Consider the following 20427-nt stretch of genomic DNA (forward strand, 5'->3'; position numbering starts at 1 on the left):
AGTATCCACGCGGCACGTGTGCCTGTAGAAGGAGGGAGAAGCCACTGGTGGCTGCAGACTGCCTGCGCCTGCCTCCGCGTCCTGCTTCTCGCCCACACAAGCAGCACCGCGTGTGTGCTCCTGCAGCCAGAGATGCAGATAAGACAGCTATCGAAATACGCTATATATATCTACAGCCCTCTCCGCTGCTGGCACGCTGGCACGACAGGCAGCCAGGGGCCCTCCAGGCGCTGGCAGGGCTCCACAGGAGCCTGTTTTCGGCAGGATCCAGCACCTGGGGCCACGGGGGGGGACAGGAGGGCCAGAAGATGGGAGATTTCCTGCCTCGTAGCAGGGCAGACATCGTCCCCATGGCCCAGCAGCGGGCCCAGGGGAAGGGCTGGGTGTTGGCTGGTGTTTCTTGGCCCGTCTCCCACCTCCTGCTTCTCCCGGGGGGGGGGACCTGGCAGCAGACCCCGAGCAGGATGGGCAGGGAGAGGAGCCAGCTCTGGCTGTGGAGGGGGCTGAGCCCGCCGCGCAGGGGCCAGCCCGTGTCACTGGGACAGCTGCTGCGGGCTCAGTGGCTTAAATTGCAGCCAAGGGGGGATCAAGGGTGGAAAGTTTCTGGGTGGGAAGAGCTCCCCTGCGGGGTGGGCTCCTCTGCTGGGCTTCGTGCCGTGAGGTGGGAGATCGACCCCCCCCTAGGTCCACCAGAAACCCCTTTGAACTAGAGGAAAAGGCAACCTCTTGAGTCTTAACCCAAGAGGGCAAAGTGTCAAAGCCTGGGCGAGGTGGGGATGCAGCGTCGGGGCTGGGACAGGCAAGCACAGCCACACACGTGCCGAGCTCCGGGGAGGGCTGGGGACACGGATAACTGGGATCTGGGAAGTGTGGCCCTGTTGGGGTGGGTGAACAGGAAAGCTTGGGGCCACCCAAGAGCTTTGGCAGCGCCGGCAGCATGCAGGCAGCGGGCAGGGATACCAACCTGTGGCGGAGGAGCCCAGGGTGCGTCCGGGGTAAGCTGTTAGCGGGGGACACGGGGAGAGAGAAAAGGTACCGTGAGTCGAAGGAGGGAGGCGGCTGCTGCCTGGGTCTGGCCCAGGCCCCGGAGGGAGCTGAAGACTGGCCCTGGCCTTCTCGTGGGCAGGAAAAGCCAGCGACGGCCACCTTCCCAGCAGGAGAGGAGGAGTTACAGCCTGTGAGCAATGAGACCCGCAGCTACTGGGACAAGCACTAAACATCCCTGCGTGGCGGGGATGTGGCCCAGGGGAGCAGCCCCGGGGGGAGCTGCCCCCTCGGAGACAGCCCCTCAACCCCCCTGCCCCACTCAGCCGAGTTATCGCCTTCCCCAGCAACGTTCCCCGAGCAAAGGGAGCCCGACAAGCCGTGGTTAGGACAGGAACCAACCCCGACAAGTGTCCTGACCACCCTGGCGGTATGGATACCCATAGCCAGCCCTAGGGTGGCTGGTGATGGCAACTGGGAAGTCATTCCCTACACAGGCATGCTAATCAGCACTAATTAGCATCACCAGCATGCACTACGAACTGGCAGGACTTCACAGCAAGCTTCCCATCACCAGACTGGGAGAGTCCCTCAGCCCCGAGCTAGGGACAGTCCCCACGGGGTGGCCAAGCACACGGGAGGACCCAGCCAGGGGGTTCCCGTGCCCGGGTGGGATGGCAGAGCGGGGAGGCGGGAGGGTGGCAGGCAGGGACGAGGAGGTGGCACCTGCCAGGCTTAGACACGCTGTCAGCACAGGGTGTGGGGTGAGACTTCTGGGGTGCTCCCTAACCATTCAGAGTCGGTGGTGGTGGCAGCCGCAGCTCCCCTGGGGACAGGGGACACTCGTCCACATGGGTTTTTCCAGGAGCTGCGGGGAGTGGAGGATCTCCTTGGATTACACCGGCTGGTGCCCACGAGCGGAGCCGATGGGAAGGGAGACAAAATGGAGGGCTGCCCTGTAATGGAGGGGCGAAGGAGCTCGCCACGGCGCCCCTCTATATTGGCTTACACCTCCAAAGGTCACACATATTCCATGACAGGCCTGCCCCGCCGCTCTCCCAGCTGTCCCGCTCCTCTCGGCCAGCTCAGCCGGCAGCTCTGCGCCCTCCTGCCTCCCCCTGCCACGGGGGTGGGCACAGGGGGAGACATCCCAGCTTGCGGGGGCACCACCGGGGCAATGAACCCACTCAGGAAAGGGGCACCACGCAGAGAAAGCAGCTAAGAAGGCTCCCTCGGCCCCGTCGTGTCCTCACCTGCCTTGCAAGGTCAAGAGGACTCCTTGGGCCAACCCTCTAACTAATTTGCAGGTTTCTCTAATTACAGTGCTAATGAGGGGTTGGGGAAAGCTGGGTCTGTGGGTATTAAAGGCAAACTGTTGGGTTTTGTGTGTCAGGGTATGGTGAGGGGGGGGTGTCAGGGATTCTTCAAGGAGTTTGGCGGTGGAAGAAACATTTCTGAGGGGAGCAGGGCCAGGACCTCTCATGGCTGAGCCAAGGGCTGCAGGCAGTACAGCGTCCATGTACCCTTCCTTTTGGGCCAGGAGGCTGTGCCTGTGGGCTACCAGCTGTGGGATTGCATCTGCAGCCCTGGGAGAGACACAACAGGGTGTGCTGGGCATTCAGGCTGGGACTGTGGAGACTGTCAGCCTGAGGGATGGTTGCTCCCTCATGGTGAAGTGGAGTGTTGCAAGATGAGGCTGTGAGGAACACCAGGACTCGCAGTCTGTGGTGAGTCCTGCTCAGGAGCTGAGTTTAAGAGGGTCCTTGGGTTTGGAAAACACAAAGGCTGGTGGTTGTTTCCTAAGGAGCTGGGAGGGAGGAAGCCATCAAGGGCCTGAGAAACACTTGCTCCTTCCTGAAACGGGGCAGGGAGGTGGCTGGTTGGGCATGGGAAGACTGAAGGGCAGGGTGGCATGTCCTGTGCACCAGAAACTGAGGCTGGGGGCTGCATCCTCGGGCAGTGAACAGCAAAGGGAGGGCTAGAGCCTGGGAGCCCACCAGCTGCCCCTGTAATCCCAAACGTTCTCCTAAACAGCATCCCAGGAGGAGCTGACAGTAGATGCTGATGCTTTCGCTGCCACCAGCACAGACCAAAGCAGCTTGGAGAGGAGGCTGGGGAGCTGCTGAACCTGTGAGCTCCAGGATGGAGACAGCTGAGACAGGGCACGGCTGGACTGTTCTCGTGCTGAAGAGGACTGACTCTTCAGGGTGCTGACTCTACACCTCATGCCGCTCCTTCCCCAGGCACGTGGCTGCATGAGGGAGGGGACAGGCCAGTGCACTGGGTGGGTGACAGCAGCTGTGGTGGGGTCAGGGTCTGCAGGACAGCCCTCCCATGCTGGCTGCAGCATGGCGTGGTCACTGTGACCTTCCCACATGGCAAATCATGGTCCCCAGCTCACAGAGCGAGGCAGGCAAAGAGCTGGCTGCAGGAGGCTCTTGTTTTATGAGATCTACAAATGCCCCCTGCCCCAAACCCCTGTGGGTGGGTCGTGGGTAAAGTCCAGGGAGCTCTGTGTCTTGAAGGGGACAGAATCTGGGCTGGTGATGAGGCCTCTACAGCCCTGTCCCTGCCCCATGGGTCCCACTGGCTCGAAGCTGGAGATGAACATCTGGAGATGTTCAAGTCTGCTTACAGAGCGCCTGACCCTGATTTAGGGGTTGCGTTTGGGCTGCAGTGGCGGTCCCTGTAAGACAGGGGTTCTGCTCTAAGGGAATGTGTCTCAGGGGTTTGCCCAAATGAACGTGGGACCAGTGTATTGGTGGAGCAGAGCCCAGCTGCAAAAAGGAAGGTCTACGTGGAGGTCCAGCTCAGGACAGGGCTTGAGGAGGGGCTCACAGGAGAGTTGCCCCAGTGAACAGGGACCTCAGACTTGGGCTGGAGCCATCTGTGCTTGGAAAACAGGTTTGCTTGTGTCATATGGGTCACCAGAGCTTCCTGTAGCTTGTGAACATCTTGGGGCCAGGGCTGCAATTTCCTCTTCTGGAGGGACACGTGAACTCTTGGGGCTCAGCCCAAGCCAGTGCCCATGGCCACGGGGACCTGCTCACCTGATCCAATGTGTCTGCCAAGGGGTGGAAACTCTAACTCCCAGCATGAGTGAAGGCTGCCGAGCTTGAGGGATACCCTGCCCACATGGCCGTGTCCCGTAGTGAGCAGGAAGGATGCCAGCTCCAGCCACCCCCAGGAAGCTCACCCCCAGCCTTGAGAGGTCCTAAGCTTCCTTGCCAAGCCTGCTTCGTTGGGCCGTGATCTCTGCTTGGCAAGGGGACAGGGCATTGATGTTGAGCAGGTGGAGGACCCGAAGCAGGCGGGGTTCAATGCTCAGCCTACACAGATGGTCCTGACAGCAGATGGGCTAAGGCAGATGCAGGAATGCCTGCCGCTGGGTTCACTAGGGCATGTCCTCTGAGCCCAGCATGTTCATGGCCTTCTTGGGAAGCTGCAAAGGAAGACAAACTATCCGAGCCTTTCCGTGGGCTGCTCTCTGTGCTATTATCTGCATCCCAATGACCTGATGGTACTGGAGACCCCGGTGCCCGTGGCATTACCTGTGATCTCGTGCTGCCTCAGCTCGTTGTATCTGTAGGAGTGCTCCAGGGGCTTGATGGAGGAGTGGTAGATCTTCCTCAGCCGCTGCAGTACTCCTGCAAGGGTGAAAGCACGCAGAACGGGTGAAAGGCGAACCCCACCACCCTGGTTGAGTTCCTCCTAGGTAAGCTGCTGGGCATTCCCTGCAGATCTTGAGGGTGACTCAACCCTCACTTAGCCGTCATTAAGGGACTTAACTTACAGTGGAAATCTTGGCCAAACTCAACTCAGTCACGAATTTTGAGGCCCCTCCCTGCTAATGTTTCCTGCTGAGCACTGTCCCCATCTGCTGCCAGTCTTGCACGTGCCAGCAGCTGATGGAAGGAATGTCTCTTGTTAATGCTCTTTAGCACTCAACACCCATGATCCCCAAAGCCTTCCACCATGGTGCCAGGGACCCCGCTAGAAGAAAAAAGGAGCTTTTTTCCACAGCAGCTTTTATCAGTCTCTCTCCAGTCTGGACTGCCCATGTGGCCAGCAGAAGCGAGCCTTGTAATAGCAAAACCCCAAAAATAATTGGAATAAAAATCCCAACCCCTTATTACAGGTTGCCTTGGGTTTCTCTGGGCAGGGATGTGGGTGGCTTGGGCTGATTCACCATCTGCATCTTCTAGCCTCTCTACCCTCCTAATTCTTGCACACCCTTGGGGCTGTCTTTAAAATACCTAAAATATGTTAACCCAAGAGCAGCAAAAGGGCTGTTATTGAAGATATGGTGCTGCTGGACCTACAAGAAGTAAGGCTAAACCTAAAATGCTCCAGGGAAGGAAAATCCCATGCATACTCTTGGTGCAGTGGAATGGTGAGGTGCCTGTCCCACAGGGATTGCCTGGACTGAAGGAGCAGGACATGCATGGCATGGTGCCACCCAGGCCCCCCTTACCTGAGACATCATCGGCGGGTTTGTCCTCGTTCAGCTTGAGGGTGCTCTCCAAGTGGGACCGGTCGCGCTTGGTCGGCTCGCTGGCATCTTCAACCTCTTCTGCAGGAGAAGGCAAGGGAGACCTATTACCCCCAGAGCTGGGGACTCCACGCAGGAGCTCACACAAGCGACTGCCGGGGGGAGGGCACGGGGGAGCACGCATCCCCCCAAGCCCGTGGACCCACCATGCGCCTGGGCAGCCACTCTCGCCTTTGGCACGCCACAGGCTTTCTCTTTTGCAAAGGCTCCTGGAGGCTTGGCAGAGCCTGCCAGGGCTGTGGCTGCCGGGGGAAGCGTCAGGGGCAACTGCTTGGCTCCCAGGAGGGGCTGGCGAGGGAGACATGCTGTGTCTCCCCGGGTGGTGGTGGGGGGGAGCAAGGGCTGGCCGCTGGTGGGGAATGTGCAGGACGTGCCTGGCAGGGGGACCAGGGCCGGGGTGCGGTGGGAGAACGTGTGGCATCTGCTGCCCGATGGGCCCTGCCCACCATGACGCTTCCCCCGGTGGCTGCGGCTCCTGCGGGGTGAAGCCTCAGCTGTGGGGCCCCTCTGCTCTGCCTGCCTGCTCCCCCCAAACCCGCGCGTTGAGCCAGGGTCATGGGGGTGTGCGAGGCTGGGGGTGGCTCTTGAGACACCAGCCAGCCTTACCCATCCTGGCTGCATCGCCTTTGCCAGTTCCCTCCCACCTCTGCCCACCATATCAGTCTGCAGCCCCCTGTGTGGGGCCCTGGGGACCTGGGAGATGTCCCTGGGGTGGCCCTGGGGACCCCACAGCTCTGTGCTAGGCCTGGGGAGCATGAGGCAGCTGCCCTCACCTGGGATACCCTGGTTTCCCCAAGACAGAGGTGTCCTCACCCTGGAGGTGCTGGCACACCAAGGTCCCCCTGCAACTCCAAGAGCTTTTTTCATATTAGGTGCTGGGTTGGGCTTTAGTGTGTTTTGGGGACAGGTCTGGGGACAGGTGTGTGCTGACTGGCTGGGCTGGGGACATCTGGGCCAAGCAGGGCACCACCAAGCCCTGGGCCCATGGTGAGTGTCTACCAAGTGCTGGGCTGAGGAAGACCTTTTGACTTGCCAAGTAAAGCCACAGTGACCAAGCTGGGTTTCCCTCTCAGCACAAATGGAACTTTTTGAGCTGGGACATTACAGATGAAAGCGGAAAAAGACTCAGCTGGGTCCAAAGGTTGCTGCCCAACCCGTGGGCCAAAGTCCACAAGTGTTTCTAGGAGATCGTGGTGGAGAGGGGGGTGTCCCTTTTCCTTAGCTAGCCTTTTACTGACTGAACGTGGCCAGAGCTGGTGCTTCAGCAACTCATGGGTCTGAATTAGCTCTTCACACCTTCCCTATGAGGCAAGAGCTGGTGGACAAGAGACCCACCAGCCTGGGGCAGCATCCTGCCCTTGCACCGAGAAAGCTGGGGGTCCAGAGTACCATGAGGGTGGAGGATAAAGAGCCTTTAAGAGGTCTGCGGGTGCCGAAAGGGGCCTGGGCGTTACAAATTTTATCCGTGTCCACAGCCCGGAGGAGAAATCATGGGCTTTAAAGAGCAGCCAGGGAAATGTCGGCCAGCTTTGGTATCGCCGCAAGGAGCGCCGGCGTCGGGGGGCTCCTGCCTGCGCCCTGGTTGCCCATGGCTGGCCCAGCAGCGGTTAGGGGCAGGCGCAGGAAGCACAAGCGTTAGGAAAGGGCCATGCACTAGGCAAGGTTTAATGTGCCAAGCTCAGCTCCGCCGGCAGTTGATGGTAGGTCACTCTGGCCATGACAGCACACTGACAAGACAAGACTCCAACCTATATGGCCATGCTGGAGCTCAGCGGCAGCTGGGTGGGAGCTTTGGCCTGGTGAGCTCTCCGTTTCTGCCAGAGATGTCTTGTCTGCAGGGGGGTCTTCTGCTGCTGGGGGGTTTTTCAGCACTGCTGGTGGGTCTTCTGCTGTTGGTGGGTCTTCCACCACCGCTGGTGGGTCTTCTGCTGCCAGGTGATCTTTTGCTGGTGGGTCATCGGCTGCTGGTGGGTCTTCTGCTGTTGGTGGATCTTCCACCACTGCTGGTGGGTCTTCTGCTGCTGGTGGATCTTCCACCACTGCCGGTGGGTTTTTCACTGCTGCTGGTGGGTTTTTCACTGCTGCTGGTGGGTCTTCTGCTGCGTCTCCACAGGGTGGGTGATGGCAGCTGGCAGAGTCAGCCCTGGCTTCTCCCTTGCTGGCAGCTGCTGGTTTGCCATGGCCATTTTTACCAGGAGTGCCAGCTGCTTCCTTGTTGCTCCCTTCAGCTCCATTCTCTGGCCCCACTGACTCGGCACCATCTTCCTCAGACTCTTCCTCCTCCTTCGACTCTCCCCCTTCCTCAGACTCTCCCTTGCTTCCATCTTCCTCAGACTCGCCATGTTCATCTTCCTCAGACTCCCCCTGCTCATCATCTTCCTCTGAGCTCTGCTCGCCCCCTTCCTCTCCTGCCTTGGGAGCTTTTGGCTCCTCCACTTTCTCTTTCCCAGGCTGCCCTTCCTCCTCAGAAGCTCCTTTCTTGGTGGCCGGATTCTCATCCTCCTGGGCACGGGACCCATCTTGTGGGTCAGGCCCACCATTCCCTTCATGTTGCGTTGCCTCAGGGGTGCCGAACATGACATCCTCCCCTGGGCCCTGTGCCTCGATGGGCTCCTTCTGGCCCTTCTTCATGGTGGTCTCCTTCATCTGGCCATCCCCTGGCCCTGGCTCCCCGCTCAGGCCACCCGCTGGCTCTTCCTCCCCCTCTCCACGTCCCTCCTCAGCAGCGCCGAGCAAGGAGGCGTTGGCAGGGCCGCCATCTTGATCCTCCTCAGGGCTGCCGTCGGCTGCCTTCTCCTCCAGCCTGGGCTCTGCGGCTGGCAGGGGGCTTTCGACAGCGCCGCCGACATGGTCCGTGCCGGGGGCGTGCAGCTCTAAACGATGAGAACAGCTCAGTCAGTCTTACCCGCGCCAGCACATGGCTACCGGGGCACCCGCTGGCCCCCCCCTCAGCACCCTGAGGGAGGATTTGTGGCTCTTATCAAGAGATTTAAACTCTTTCCTAAAACTTCTCTAGTTCCAGCTCAGTTTTCTGTCCCTGTTGCAAGAAGCTGGGTGCAAAGAGGTGGTTTTTTTGGGGGGGGGGCAAAGCTGATGCTAGCAAGGGACCCTATGGCTGCGCTGGCCATGGCTGCCCCCCGCCACCAAGCACTGCAGGAAGGCGGCAAAGCAGCCCTAAAAAATGTTGGGGAGGGGAATAATAACAAAAAAACCATAACTCAAGGGGCCACAGGCACTTGGCAGGTTAAAAGGGTCCTTCCCCAGCCCTGCCTTGGGGCAGCATCTCACTGGCCATGGCGGGCAGCTGGGCGAGGGGGAGGAGGAGGAGGAAGGGGCAATGGAGAGGAGGAAGAAGGGGCGAGGGGCTGCCCTTTCCGCAGGCAGGGCCTGACCCCAGCAGCAGGGCTGGGGAGCTATTTATTGTGAGCATCCCTTCACTAGGAAAGCATTTGCCGATCTGTGCGGCTGGCGGGGACACAATGAGTTTGTTCTGCGGCCCGGGAGAAGCCATCCGTATTTTCCATAGCCCTCCAACTGCAATTTAACATTAGTCAACGGGTGCCAAAAATAAAAGATCACCAGCTATACTGTCTCCGTTACAAACAGTTGCTGCTAGCCTAAATAATCCCCCGAAACGTCTAATGCCTGCATACCAGGGAAGCGTTTCAGAGGAAAATAATTCCTTTGTACTCCAGCTGGCAAGCAGATGCCAACCAGGAAAAAAAAAAATGCCACCTCCACCCAGGCTGCAGGGAGGAGAGCGGGCAGCACCGGGCACGGCCAGGCTGGCAACCAGCCCTCTCCTCCAGCTCCTGTGCCGTGTGTCCAGCCTCGGCAAAGCTACAGCACTGGGGCTTGCTGGGCTTGGCCATGGGGAGCTGTGCTGGCCCAGCACGGGAAGACCTGAGCCAAGGTCAGCACGTTGCCAGCCCCACTCAAGCCATTTTGTCATGGCCAGTGGTTGCATCTCTCTGTGCCGGGGCCGGTGGTGGTGTTAGCCAGGAGCCAGCGGGACGAGCCATGCCAGTGGCCGAGAGGGATGGGCTGCACCTGGGCTTGCCAGGGCTTCCAGTTGCTCTCGTGTGCAGCCTGGCACGCCAGAGCTGCCGCCATCGCCCTGCCGAAACCGGATGCATGGGTCACCCTCCCTCTGCCCTCCCCGACCTCCCCTGTCCTTTGCTGGCATGTGGCTTGCAGGTGCCACCGTGCTCCCAATTCGGCTCCCAGCCTGAGGGAGACGGGTCCTGAGCAGCTCCCACCCATCGCCTCCCCATGCAGAGCACCCCTCTCCTTCGGGTCACCTTCCCCCAGGACCCCTCAGGGTGCCCAGCCTGCCGGGAGCCGCTTGAAGGGGAATGTGCTATGTCTGACCTGCAAAGCCCCAGGTGGCTGGGAGCCAGCATGCCACTGCCTGGTGGCCTGGAGATGGACCTGGGTCTCCTGAGGGTCCCCTCAGCCAATGGGGACAGGGATATTCTCAGCTTGGCCCCAAAATAGCCAGTGGAGGGCTGGGAGGGAAGGGTGGCTCCTCAGGTGGGTGTTGGGGGGAACAGGACCAGGCAGAGGAGACCCTGCGCATCCCAAGGGCTTTTTCTGGGGTCTATGTGTCTCCTATGATGGATGCACGGGGACAGAAGGGCCATCACCCACTGTGGCCGGGCACGACAACAGCCCCAGCACCCACCATGAGCCATGCCCTGTGGGAAAAGGGTAATATTCCCTGGGTGTTCCGAATGGGGTGTTCCTGCCAGTGTGCTGGTCACGGGCTGTATTTCCTGTGACCTTCAAGGTCTTATACAAAGTCCCTCTCCCTTCTCCACCTCCTTCTCCCTCCCGTTTCCCCTACATGGTCTCCAAATCCATCCCGGGGCGAATTGTGCTGATCTGCAGATGGCCGGCCGATGAGCAGTGAAATGGGCCGAAGGTTACGGGCTTAACACCCTCCACGCGTCCGCCGGAGGCTAAAAATACGGCTCAGCAACTGTACCAGGAGGGGACCGGGAGGAGCAGCTCAGAGGGGTGCGGGTGGAGAAGCACCGGCCCCCCCTGGCCCCGCTGCCAGCCAAGGGTGACGTCCACACCTGGGGCCCATCCTGCAGGTCCCCCATGGGCTCTGGGAGGGAGCTGGGGACGGCCAGGGTTTGTAAAGTGACACGGGGGCTCCCCTTGTTCGTGCCCTTGCGTTGTGCCAAGCCACCCGGTGGCATCGCAGAGGAGCCCGCACCCCCCCCTCCCCTTGGGGACCTGATCTCCCCGAGGGTCCCTGGCTGCCCCGAATCTCACACCCATTTGCAGGGCTGGGGGGGCCCTCAGCTGCTTAGGGACACTTGCGGGACTTAGTCCCCACCTTGGGGACTGAGAGATCATGGTGGGGTTCTGTGGATGCCACGGCTGGTTGGCACCCTGGAAAAACCCATGTGGAAAGGATTGGGGATGGCTCCTGGGGGCTGGACGGCACCCTGCCACGGTGTCCCCTCCATCCCTGCCACAGGGACGCATGGGTCAGCAGCAGCTGGGTGCCAAAATGGGTCCTCTGGGAGGGACAGCCCCTGAGGAGCGCTGGAGCCGACTAGAAGGGACAGATGGGCACAGGTGGCCCTGGGAGGGACGATCTCCCCCTCCAGCAGAAATAGGAGCCCCGAGCGTGGGGCCGGCGATGCCCAGCGCCGCAGGGATGGCTTTTCGCACACCCCCTTGCCCTGCCCAGATCCTGACACCCGCAGCTCACAGGGGACTTATCCACCATTTGCTGCAAGTCCCCATCTACCCCTTGTCCTCCCAGTGGGGTTTTGGGGAGGTCATGGCACTCCAAACCCCTCTGCCCCTTCCTTTTTGGGGCAAGGCAAGGTTGAACGAAGCCCAAAGGCTGTGCTTTGTTCTGACGAAGCCCTTTAACACCTCAGGGAGAGTGGCTGGACCCAAAGGAGCCACAGCACCAGGACACTTGGCCCTGCCCTTGGCAAGGGTTGGCCCCTGCTTGCCCCAGGCGTCGGGGGTCTGCCGGAGAAGGGGTTCAGTGCCCAGGGATTAGGATGCTCCCCGCTGCTGCCAGCCGGCGGCCTGGCTGCTGGAAAAAGTCAGTCAAGGCGGATTAGCCCCGTGAGCCTGACCTTTCTGGAGCCAGAAACCCTTCCCAGGCAGGAGGCAGGGCCAGGGCAGCCCAAAGCGGGGGCCGTGCCCCTCACCAGGGCTCAGACCTGGGCACCTCAGCCTTGTAACACAGCCCTGGGTGCTGGGCCGGAGTGTAGAAGAGGACAGCATCTCCTCCCCACTCTTCCTGTGCCTCAGTTTCCCACTCTGTGCCATCCTGGCAGAGCTTGGCACCGCACCAAGCCCCACGGAGAAAGCACCCAGTGTTTTACGACCCTTCAGCAGCTCCAATGGCCAAGCCAGTGCCCCAGCAGGAGCCTGGCTCCAGCACCAGTTTGGAGCTGGCCAGACCAACACCTTCACCGACTGGGAGAGGAAAGTGTCCCCAAGTGGCTCAAGAAGCCCAGAGGACAGAGGCACAATGGTGGCCAAGGATGGGGTTGGCCCTTCAGACCCTCCTGCACCCCCAAAACCCAAAAGATCCATCCCTGAGGCTTCGTGATCCTGGGACACTGGCAAAAAGCAAATATTTTCCAGTTTTTATAATGCACAGCCCAGTGGTGAGAGAGGAAACAGCTTTGTCAGACTGACGGCCTCGTTTGTGGAAGAGATTTTTTTTTTTTTAAGTTTAGTTGAAAAAAAAGAATTGATTTCATTTCTATAAATAGCCGGCTAGAACTGCATGGTATTTTGATTAAGAAGGAGTAAAGAAACCTCACCAGGGTGCACCAAAGGGATTAAAACCAGGCTCGGAGCTTTCTAAATATAGAGACAAAAATGGGGAATCGCTTCTGCGGGGTGTTTTTTCGACGGTCTCCCCGCAGGGTGCCCACCCTTAAAGATCTGGAAGGAAACCTGAACTCCTGATTCTCAGAAGACATCAAGATCAGGGCAGTGGAAAATAAAGCATCTGTGACTCCCTGGCTGGGGGAGATCTGGGTCCGCAAGTGGAAAAACGGCACGTATTTTGGCACTGGCAGATGTCACACTGTACATCGAGGAACATCTCCCCGTGGTGTCCCTCATGGTGTCTGCAGCCCAGGGGGATGCTGAAGGACCTGAGGGAAGCACTGTGCCATGGCTGGGGCTGGAGGAGCCCCTTGCTCCAGAAGAGGGACTCCTACAAGGTCATGCTGGTCCTGTCCCCATCCAACCCACCCTATGGCCCCACTGGTGGCCCCAAGGGACATCCTCCATGCACTCAGTGTGAGCCTTCCCTGAGGAAGACTCCCCATCCCTCTTCTTTGGTCATCCCAAGGATTTCTCATCACAGGGAAAGCGTATCAATCTGGATTTCAATGCCTGATGATCCAATGTCCCACAAGATCCTCAGATCCATGGGAATGTCCAGGCAGCTTGGCTGTGTGAAGTGGTGGCACCCAACCCCGGGGTGGGGGTGTCTCATCTGTACCCCCATCAGCAGGACAGGGGAGGGGGTCCCAGCTCAGCCATCACCCAGGGATGGGGCCGTGTGGCTCCGAGCCCTTTTCCACGTCGTGGCCCACACGAGCGGGGAGGTGGCCAGGGTTGGAGCCACGCGCCCGACTGGCACCGGGGCCACGCTGCCGCTGCCAAAGCCCCAGCCTGGCTCAGGGTGCCTGGACGGAGACTCCCCGGCCCCTCCGCCAGCCCCCGCCGGCACACGAGCTCACCGGCTTCCTCGGGCTATCACTTACAAGGGAAATGTCCCCGAGGGCTGAAAATAGCCCGGCGGAGCCCTGCCAAGGCACCAGCACCCGCTGCTATTCCTGCGGCGCCCGGGGAACGGGTGGTTTTATGAGGGATTCGGTCACCCTCGGACCTGCCGGCCCGGCTGGGGTTTCGGCACCCCGGTGAGCCCGCGGTCCCGTCACTGGCGCCTGCGTGGGGTTGGAGGATCAACCAGCGGGGATATGGGGACACGGTGGGGACACGGCAAGGCTGCAGCCCACCAAGCATTGCTCCAGCCCTCCTAGCCCCACGCCATCCTGCAGGGAGCTGCTGGTGGCCTGTGCCACCGGGGCTGTGACAAAGAGAGGTGTCCTGGCTGTCCTGCCTGGCTGGCTGTCACCTACACACCGGGCCAAGCATGGCTGATGGGAGGGGGTGTCACCACATGGCCAACCTGCCCAACATCTGCCTTGGCCAACACTTTGGGAGAGATGGGGCACCCACAGGGGCCAGTATCTCCTCCAGGTGAGGTGCCAGGGTGTGACTGGCTACCAGGGCTGTGACAGGGGTGTAAGTGGCACCAAAAACCTATGTGTGCCTGTGGCACCCGAAGGTCCTTGCCTCACAGTGACCACCCCTGCACCCAACAGCAGTGGTGCCCATGGTTGTGCCAATGCAGAGTGGGGGGTGGAGGTGAGTCACCAGGACATAGCAGTCCCCCACCTCTGAGAAAGCTCGTTACTCTGGGGGACATTTGCCTGACGTGGTCAGGGTGGGGAGATCCCATGGGTCCTCTGTCCTGAGCCCATCTGAGGTGACACAACCCAGGTGGTGGAGCCCATTCTGTACTGGGAGGTGGAGTCCACCCCAAGGATACACTGTCCAGGTGGTGGAGCCCACCCCAAGGTGACATGGCCTGGGTGACAGAGAACACCCCAAGATGCCATGAGGTCATGGTGATGGAGGCCACCCTGAGGTGTCACATCCCAGGCTGAGGCAGGATGAGGAGTCCAGGGGCTGTGTGTGCCAGCTGCACAGTGCCCTCTGCACTTGCTGCAGGAGGTTGCCAGCATGACAGGGCTTTCCTTGACACCTCGCCCACCTTGAAGGTGGTGATGGCACGGCCCACTCAAATCCATGATGGATCACACCCCTGGCAAGGGCTCCCCAGATTCGCCAGTGGCCATGGGGACTCACCACGGCCACCCAGCCTGGAAGGGATGGCCAAGCCCTACCTGAGGTGTGATTGCAGGGAGATGGAGACCTCTTCCCAGGTAGGAGAAGGGATGGGACAGCGTGTGAGTGCCCTCATCCTGAGCCATCGCCCAGCCTTGTGGTGGCCCTGTCTGGGGCTCCCGGCCGCTCCAGGGAGTTTTCCCAGCCATGGGCCATTTTGGCCAGGGCTGCATAAGCACAGGCACAGAGCCCTTCCCACCACCCAGGCTTTAGGAGCAGTGACAGGGTCCCAATGGCCCCAGATGTCACCAAACCCTCTGCCCTGCAGCCCTGGCAGTGTGTCCCTGGTGCTGTGGGGCATGGCAGAGGGGACAGTGCCTCGGCTGGGGAGCCAGGGGACTCTGCACCCCCACAGCCAGCCATGGGGACCCTTGAGGACCCTCAGAGACCCTTAGAGACCCAGATGTTTCCCCCAGCTGGTGGCATCACAGCTAGAGGGGAGATCCAGCATTGCACAGCCCCATATGTCCCCATCCTCCCTCCTGGAGGGACACCATGGCCAGAAACCCAGCTGGGGCCTGGCACACTGCCTCTGCAACCCCTCTGCCATGTGGGGTGGTGACCCTCTTCTTCCATGCTCAGGCAATATCCACAAAAAACAGCAGCTTTACCCCAGAAACACCCCCCCACCTTCAGGCTGAGATGGAGGTTGGGGTGGTTAACCTGGCCGTGCCCCCACGCGTTGAAGGAGCCACCCCAAACCCTACTGCACCCACCCACGATGCATCAGTGAAGCCCCTAGTTCCCCGCAGGGCTCCTCCTGCCTTCTCCTCACCAAAGGGGAGTTCAATGGGAAGGCAAGACCCAAAAAATAGGAAAACACCCACCCTCTGAGCCACCTCCTGCACCCCAAAAGAGCCTGGGTCCGAGAGCCTGGCTTGGCACCAAAGGAAAAGCAAAACTCACGGTGCAAACCCCACCGGTCCCCATGGCGTAGACCCACAGGCAGATGTCCCACAGCTTGTATCTTTTCCCCAAACCTACAGGACTGGGGTGAAACATGGGACCTTCCAATCAGCTGGTGCTGATGGTGAGGACTTAGGGGGGCTCCAGGCACCCCTCAATGCCCCTGAGACTCCTCTGGGATGGGGGATCCCGGCGCTGGGCTGGGCAGGGTGCTGGTGGGTGCCCAATGCCATGCCTGGCCCCATGGCACCACCATGCCAGCCTCAGCACAACCAAGAGCCGGGCTGGTGGTCACCCACCATGGTGATGTCCCACCAGCCCAGTTTGAGGTGGCACCAGCCATGCCCGTAGAGGACCTTTCTACCCCTCCTGTCCCCAGACCCGACCTGCTGCCCCAAGGAGGTCACCCCCCCACCGGTGGGGTACGTCGCTGGCCCCAAAACCCGTTTATCCGCAAGAATGGCCCAAGATGCCCTTAAAAGGCCAAAACTCGGCGGGGCCGGGGGTGCCGGGTGTGCTGGAAGGCGGCAGCTGCGGGTGCCCGTGCGCGGGGCCGCGGCGGCGCAGGGCAAGGTTGGGGGGGGCGGTGGTGTCCACCTCCAGTGATGGGGCTGGGGGTGGGGGTGGGGTGGTGGTGGCCGGTGGCCCAGGGGGGGTGGCTGCAGGGAGCAGAGTGTCCCCTTACACGGCTGTTTCCATACTTAGCCACCCCCCTCCCAGCAGCGCGGCCGCGGAGCCCGGCCAGGCAGAGAACCAGCCCAAATTAACTCAAGGGCAAGCAAGGGTACCGGCAATGCCACCCCACCGCGTGGCCCCCCAACGACGCCCGGCCGGGGATGAGGGTGCTAAACGGCGACCAGATGGGCCAGGAAAGGGGGTCCGGGGTCACCCAAAGTGACCCAAAGTGCTATCCTGCCTGGCAGGTCCTTGGGGGGGTGAAAGACCCCCAAAGCAAGCAGCCCACCCCATCCTGCTCCGACTACAGGGTGCCCCAGCAGCCCCCAACAAGTCCTCACAGCCCGAAAACAAGCCACCTCAGCACCCATGGGTGGCACTGAACCCCCAGGACGTTGGTGACAGCACAACCCCTGGCTCCAGAGGAGGGACCCCAGCTCCAGCCCCTCCTGGCCGTGGCCCCCCACCATGTTTCCCTGCACATTTTGGGGTGACTCTGCAGCCCCGGCAGAGCCACTGGGGAGCTGGGACCTGCCACCCTGTCCTGCTCCTGGCACCCACCCAGCATTGGGGTGCAGCCTGCTGCCCACCAGGCACCCCAGAGCGCACCGGCACCCGCAGCCCCATGGGCACCCACAGCTCCACGGGTGCCTGCAACCCTGCAGGGCACCCACAGCCCCAATAAACACCCACAGCCCCAATAAACACCCACAGCCCCACAGTACCTTCAGCCCCACAGGCACCCAAAGCCCATAGGCACCCATGGCCCCCCACGGGCACCCCCAGCCCCATAGACACGTACTACCCCACAAGCACCCACAGCCCCACAGGGACCTTCAGTCCCCTTGAGGACTCACAGCCCCTCCAGGCACCCAAAGCCCCACGGGGACACTGCAACCCCATGGGGACCCACAGCTCCATGGGGACCCACAGCCCCATGGAGACCCAGCAACCACATGGGGACTTACAACTCCATGGGGACCCACAGCCCCATGGAGACCCTGCAACCCCATGGAGACCCACAGCCCCATGGGGACCCTGCCGCCCTGTGAGCACCCACAGCCCCATGGGGACCCACAGCCCTGTGGGCACCCACAGCCCCGGAGGCACCCGCAGCCCCACGGGACCCCGCAGACCCACGGGCACCCACAGCCCCGCAGCCACTCACAGCCCCATGGGCACGCATAGCCCCATAGAGACCCATAGCCCCATGGAGCCCCCGTAACCCCCATGGGGTTGGCCGTACCTGCAGTGCTGAGGAGCAGGAGCGAGGCCACGCAGCAGCAGAGCAGGTTGAGGCCCTTCATGGTGGCTGCCAGGAGCTCCCTGCCGCTCGCTGCCCCTATTTATACGGCGGCGCGGGCGCGGGGCAGGGCAGGCAGCTGCCGGCAGGGCCAGCACAGATGCTGCCGCCACCGCTCGTCCTGTCCCAGGGGGCCCTGGGGATGGGGACAGGGACGGGGACAGGGCACGGTGGCAGTGCTGCAGCACTGGGGAAGGTTGGTGTCAGGGATGCGGTGGCACGGGACACCTCCTGGCATGGAGTCCCTGGGATGGCACTGCCCGTGCGGGGTCACCGTCACGGCATCCCGCTGGCGTGGGGTAGGGGATCTCCTCGGGCTGCCCAAAGCTCCTGCAGCCCCTTTTGTGGCTGGAGCAGGGGTTTATGGAGGGGGAGAGGCAAGAATCGTGGCACTGCGGCGTCCCCCATCTGTCCCCTAAGGTGGGTGTCCCCAGGGAACCTGGCCCTAGGCTGGCTTAGGACCTCCTCTGGCCACCACAGGTCCCCAACTCCAGGTGATGCCACGCACCCCATAGGGAAGGTGAGATGTTCCCTCCACCCGGGGGGTGTCCCCGTTGCCACCAGCACCACGCTGGCAGCACAGGGTCACCAGCTCCTGTCACCCTCACTCGTAGGGGACAGCCACCCCGTGCTGCCCCCAAAGCCTTGCCACGGCAGAGTGGCCCCATCACTGAAGGAGCCACTTTGGGTGAGGGGGAAGGGGGGGCATGACCCACCATTCTCTTGGAAGGAGCCAAACTGGGAGGAAAACAACAGCCCCCCCACCCAAAAATGTGTCTCCTGCAAGTGTGGGAGCAGAGGGTGGGATGGGGGTGGCGGGGAGGGGACAATGGCACAGGAGCCAGCCCTTGGCCGGGCACCACAGAGGGTCTTGGTGTGGAGGGGAGTGGGAGAGACCCACGGCCGTGGGGGGGGATGCTGAAGGGTGGGTGCCCCATGGGAAAAGATGGGTATTTCCCCCAAAAAGCCATGGAGAGGTGGGTGCCCCCACCCCACCAGACCCGTGCAACTAATCAGCAGCCTCATGGAGAGCTGTGCAGAGAGCACAGAGACACCCCCATCCTGGGACACCACGAGCCCCATCCCCAGGGCAGGGGGACACAAAGCCTGACCCCAGACCCCCCACAGCCACAGTACCTTCAGCCCCACAGGCACCCAAAGCCCATAGGCACCCATGGCCCCCCACGGGCACCCCCAGCCCCATAGACACGTACTACCCCACAAGCACCCACAGCCCCACAGGGACCTTCAGTCCCCTTGAGGACTCACAGCCCCTCCAGGCACCCAAAGCCCCACGGGGACACTGCAACCCCATGGGGACCCACAGCTCCATGGGGACCCACAGCCCCATGGAGACCCAGCAACCACATGGGGACCTACAACTCCATGGGGACCCACAGCCCCATGGAGACCCTGCAACCCCATGGAGACCCACAGCCCCATGGGGACCCTGCCGCCCTGTGAGCACCCACAGCCCCATGGGGACCCACAGCCCTGTGGGCACCCACAGCCCCGGAGGCACCCGCAGCCCCACAGGGACCCCGCAGACCCACGGGCACCCGCAGCCACTCACAGCCCCATGGGCACGCATAGCCCCATAGAGAGGGACCCCGCAGACCCACGGGCACCCACAGCCCCGCAGCCACTCACAGCCCCATGGGCACGCATAGCCCCATAGAGACCCATAGCCCCATGGAGCCCCCGTAACCCCCATGGGGTTGGCCGTACCTGCGGTGCTGAGGAGCAGGAGCGAGGCCACGCAGCAGCAGAGCAGGTTGAGGCCCTTCATGGTGGCTGCCAGGAGCTCCCTGCCGCTCGCTGCCCCTATTTATACGGCGGCGCGGGCGCGGGGCAGGGCAGGCAGCTGCCGGCAGGGCCAGCACAGATGCTGCCGCCACCGCTCGTCCTCTCCCAGGGGGCCCTGGGGATGGGGACAGGGACGGGGACAGGGCACGGTGGCAGTGCTGCAGCACTGGGGAAGGTTGGTGTCAGGGATGCGGTGGCACGGGACACCTCCTGGCGTGGAGTCCCTGGGATGGCACTGCCCGTGCGGGGTCACCGTCACGGCATCCCGCTGGCGTGGGGTAGGGGATCTCCTTGGGCTGCCCAAAGCTCCTGCAGCCCCTTTTGTGGCTGGAGCAGGGGTTTATGGAGGGGGAGAGGCAAGAATCGTGGCACTGCGGCGTCCCCCATCTGTCCCCTAAGGTGGGTGTCCCCAGGGAACCTGGCCCTAGGCTGGCTTAGGACCTTTGTGGCTGGAGCAGGGGTTTATGGAGGGGGAGAGGCAAGAATCGTGGCACTGCGGCGTCCCCCATCTGTCCCCTAAGGTGGGTGTCCCCAGGGAACCTGGCCCTAGGCTGGCTTAGGACCTCCTCTGGCCACCACAGGTCCCCAACTCCAGGTGATGCCACGCACCCCATAGGGAAGGTGAGATGTTCCCTCCACCCGGGGGGTGTCCCCGTTGCCACCAGCACCACGCTGGCAGCACAGGGTCACCAGCTCCTGTCACCCTCACTCGTAGGGGACAGCCACCCCATGCTGCCCCCAAAGCCCTGCCACGGCAGAGTGGCCCCATCACTGAAGGAGCCACTTTGGGTGAGGGGGAAGGGGGGGCATGACCCACCATTCTCTTGGAAGGAGCCAAACTGGGAGGAAAACAACAGCCCCCCCACCCAAAAATGTGTCTCCTGCAAGTGTGGGAGCAGAGGCTGGGATGGGGGTGGCGGGGAGGGGACAATGGCACAGGAGCCAGCCCTTGGCCGGGCACCACAGAGGGTCTTGGTGTGGAGGGGAGTGGGAGAGACCCACGGCCGTGGGGGGGGATGCTGAAGGGTGGGTGCCCCATGGGAAAAGATGGGTATTTCCCCCAAAAAGCCATGGAGAGGTGGGTGCCCCCACCCCACCAGACCCGTGCAACTAATCAGCAGCCTCATGGAGAGCTGTGCAGAGAGCACAGAGACACCCCCATCCTGGGACACCACGAGCCCCATCCCCAGGGCAGGGGGACACAAAGCCTGACCCCAGACCCCCC

The 20427-nt window shown here is 61.9% G+C and overlaps 1 protein-coding gene across 3 annotated transcripts in view; it reads right to left on the minus strand.

The window, feature by feature from the left end:
• Positions 1–19241, minus strand: part of SRL (sarcalumenin) — a 25734-nt gene extending 6493 nt beyond the window's left edge. The window contains exons 1-5 of one of the 3 annotated variants that reach the window (XM_014936618.1): positions 19125–19195; positions 7285–8409; positions 5459–5557; positions 4536–4631; positions 965–1000 (exon numbers count right to left, since the gene is read on the minus strand). In XM_014936618.1, the coding sequence (XP_014792104.1) occupies positions 965–1000; positions 4536–4631; positions 5459–5557; positions 7285–8409; positions 19125–19185 (1417 nt within the window). In that variant the 5' untranslated portion in view covers positions 19186–19195. Of the gene's footprint in view, positions 1–964; positions 1001–4535; positions 4632–5458; positions 5558–7284; positions 8410–19124 lie in introns of all 3 variants that reach the window. The other 2 variants (XM_014936619.1, XM_014936620.1) reach the window with 2 other exon arrangements.
• Positions 19242–20427: the final 1186 nt, after the last annotated feature.

The sequence above is a fragment of the Calidris pugnax genome, unplaced genomic scaffold, assembly GCF_001431845.1.
Source record: "Calidris pugnax isolate Ruff unplaced genomic scaffold, ASM143184v1 scaffold17, whole genome shotgun sequence".
Taxonomy (NCBI): Eukaryota; Metazoa; Chordata; class Aves; order Charadriiformes; family Scolopacidae; genus Calidris; species Calidris pugnax.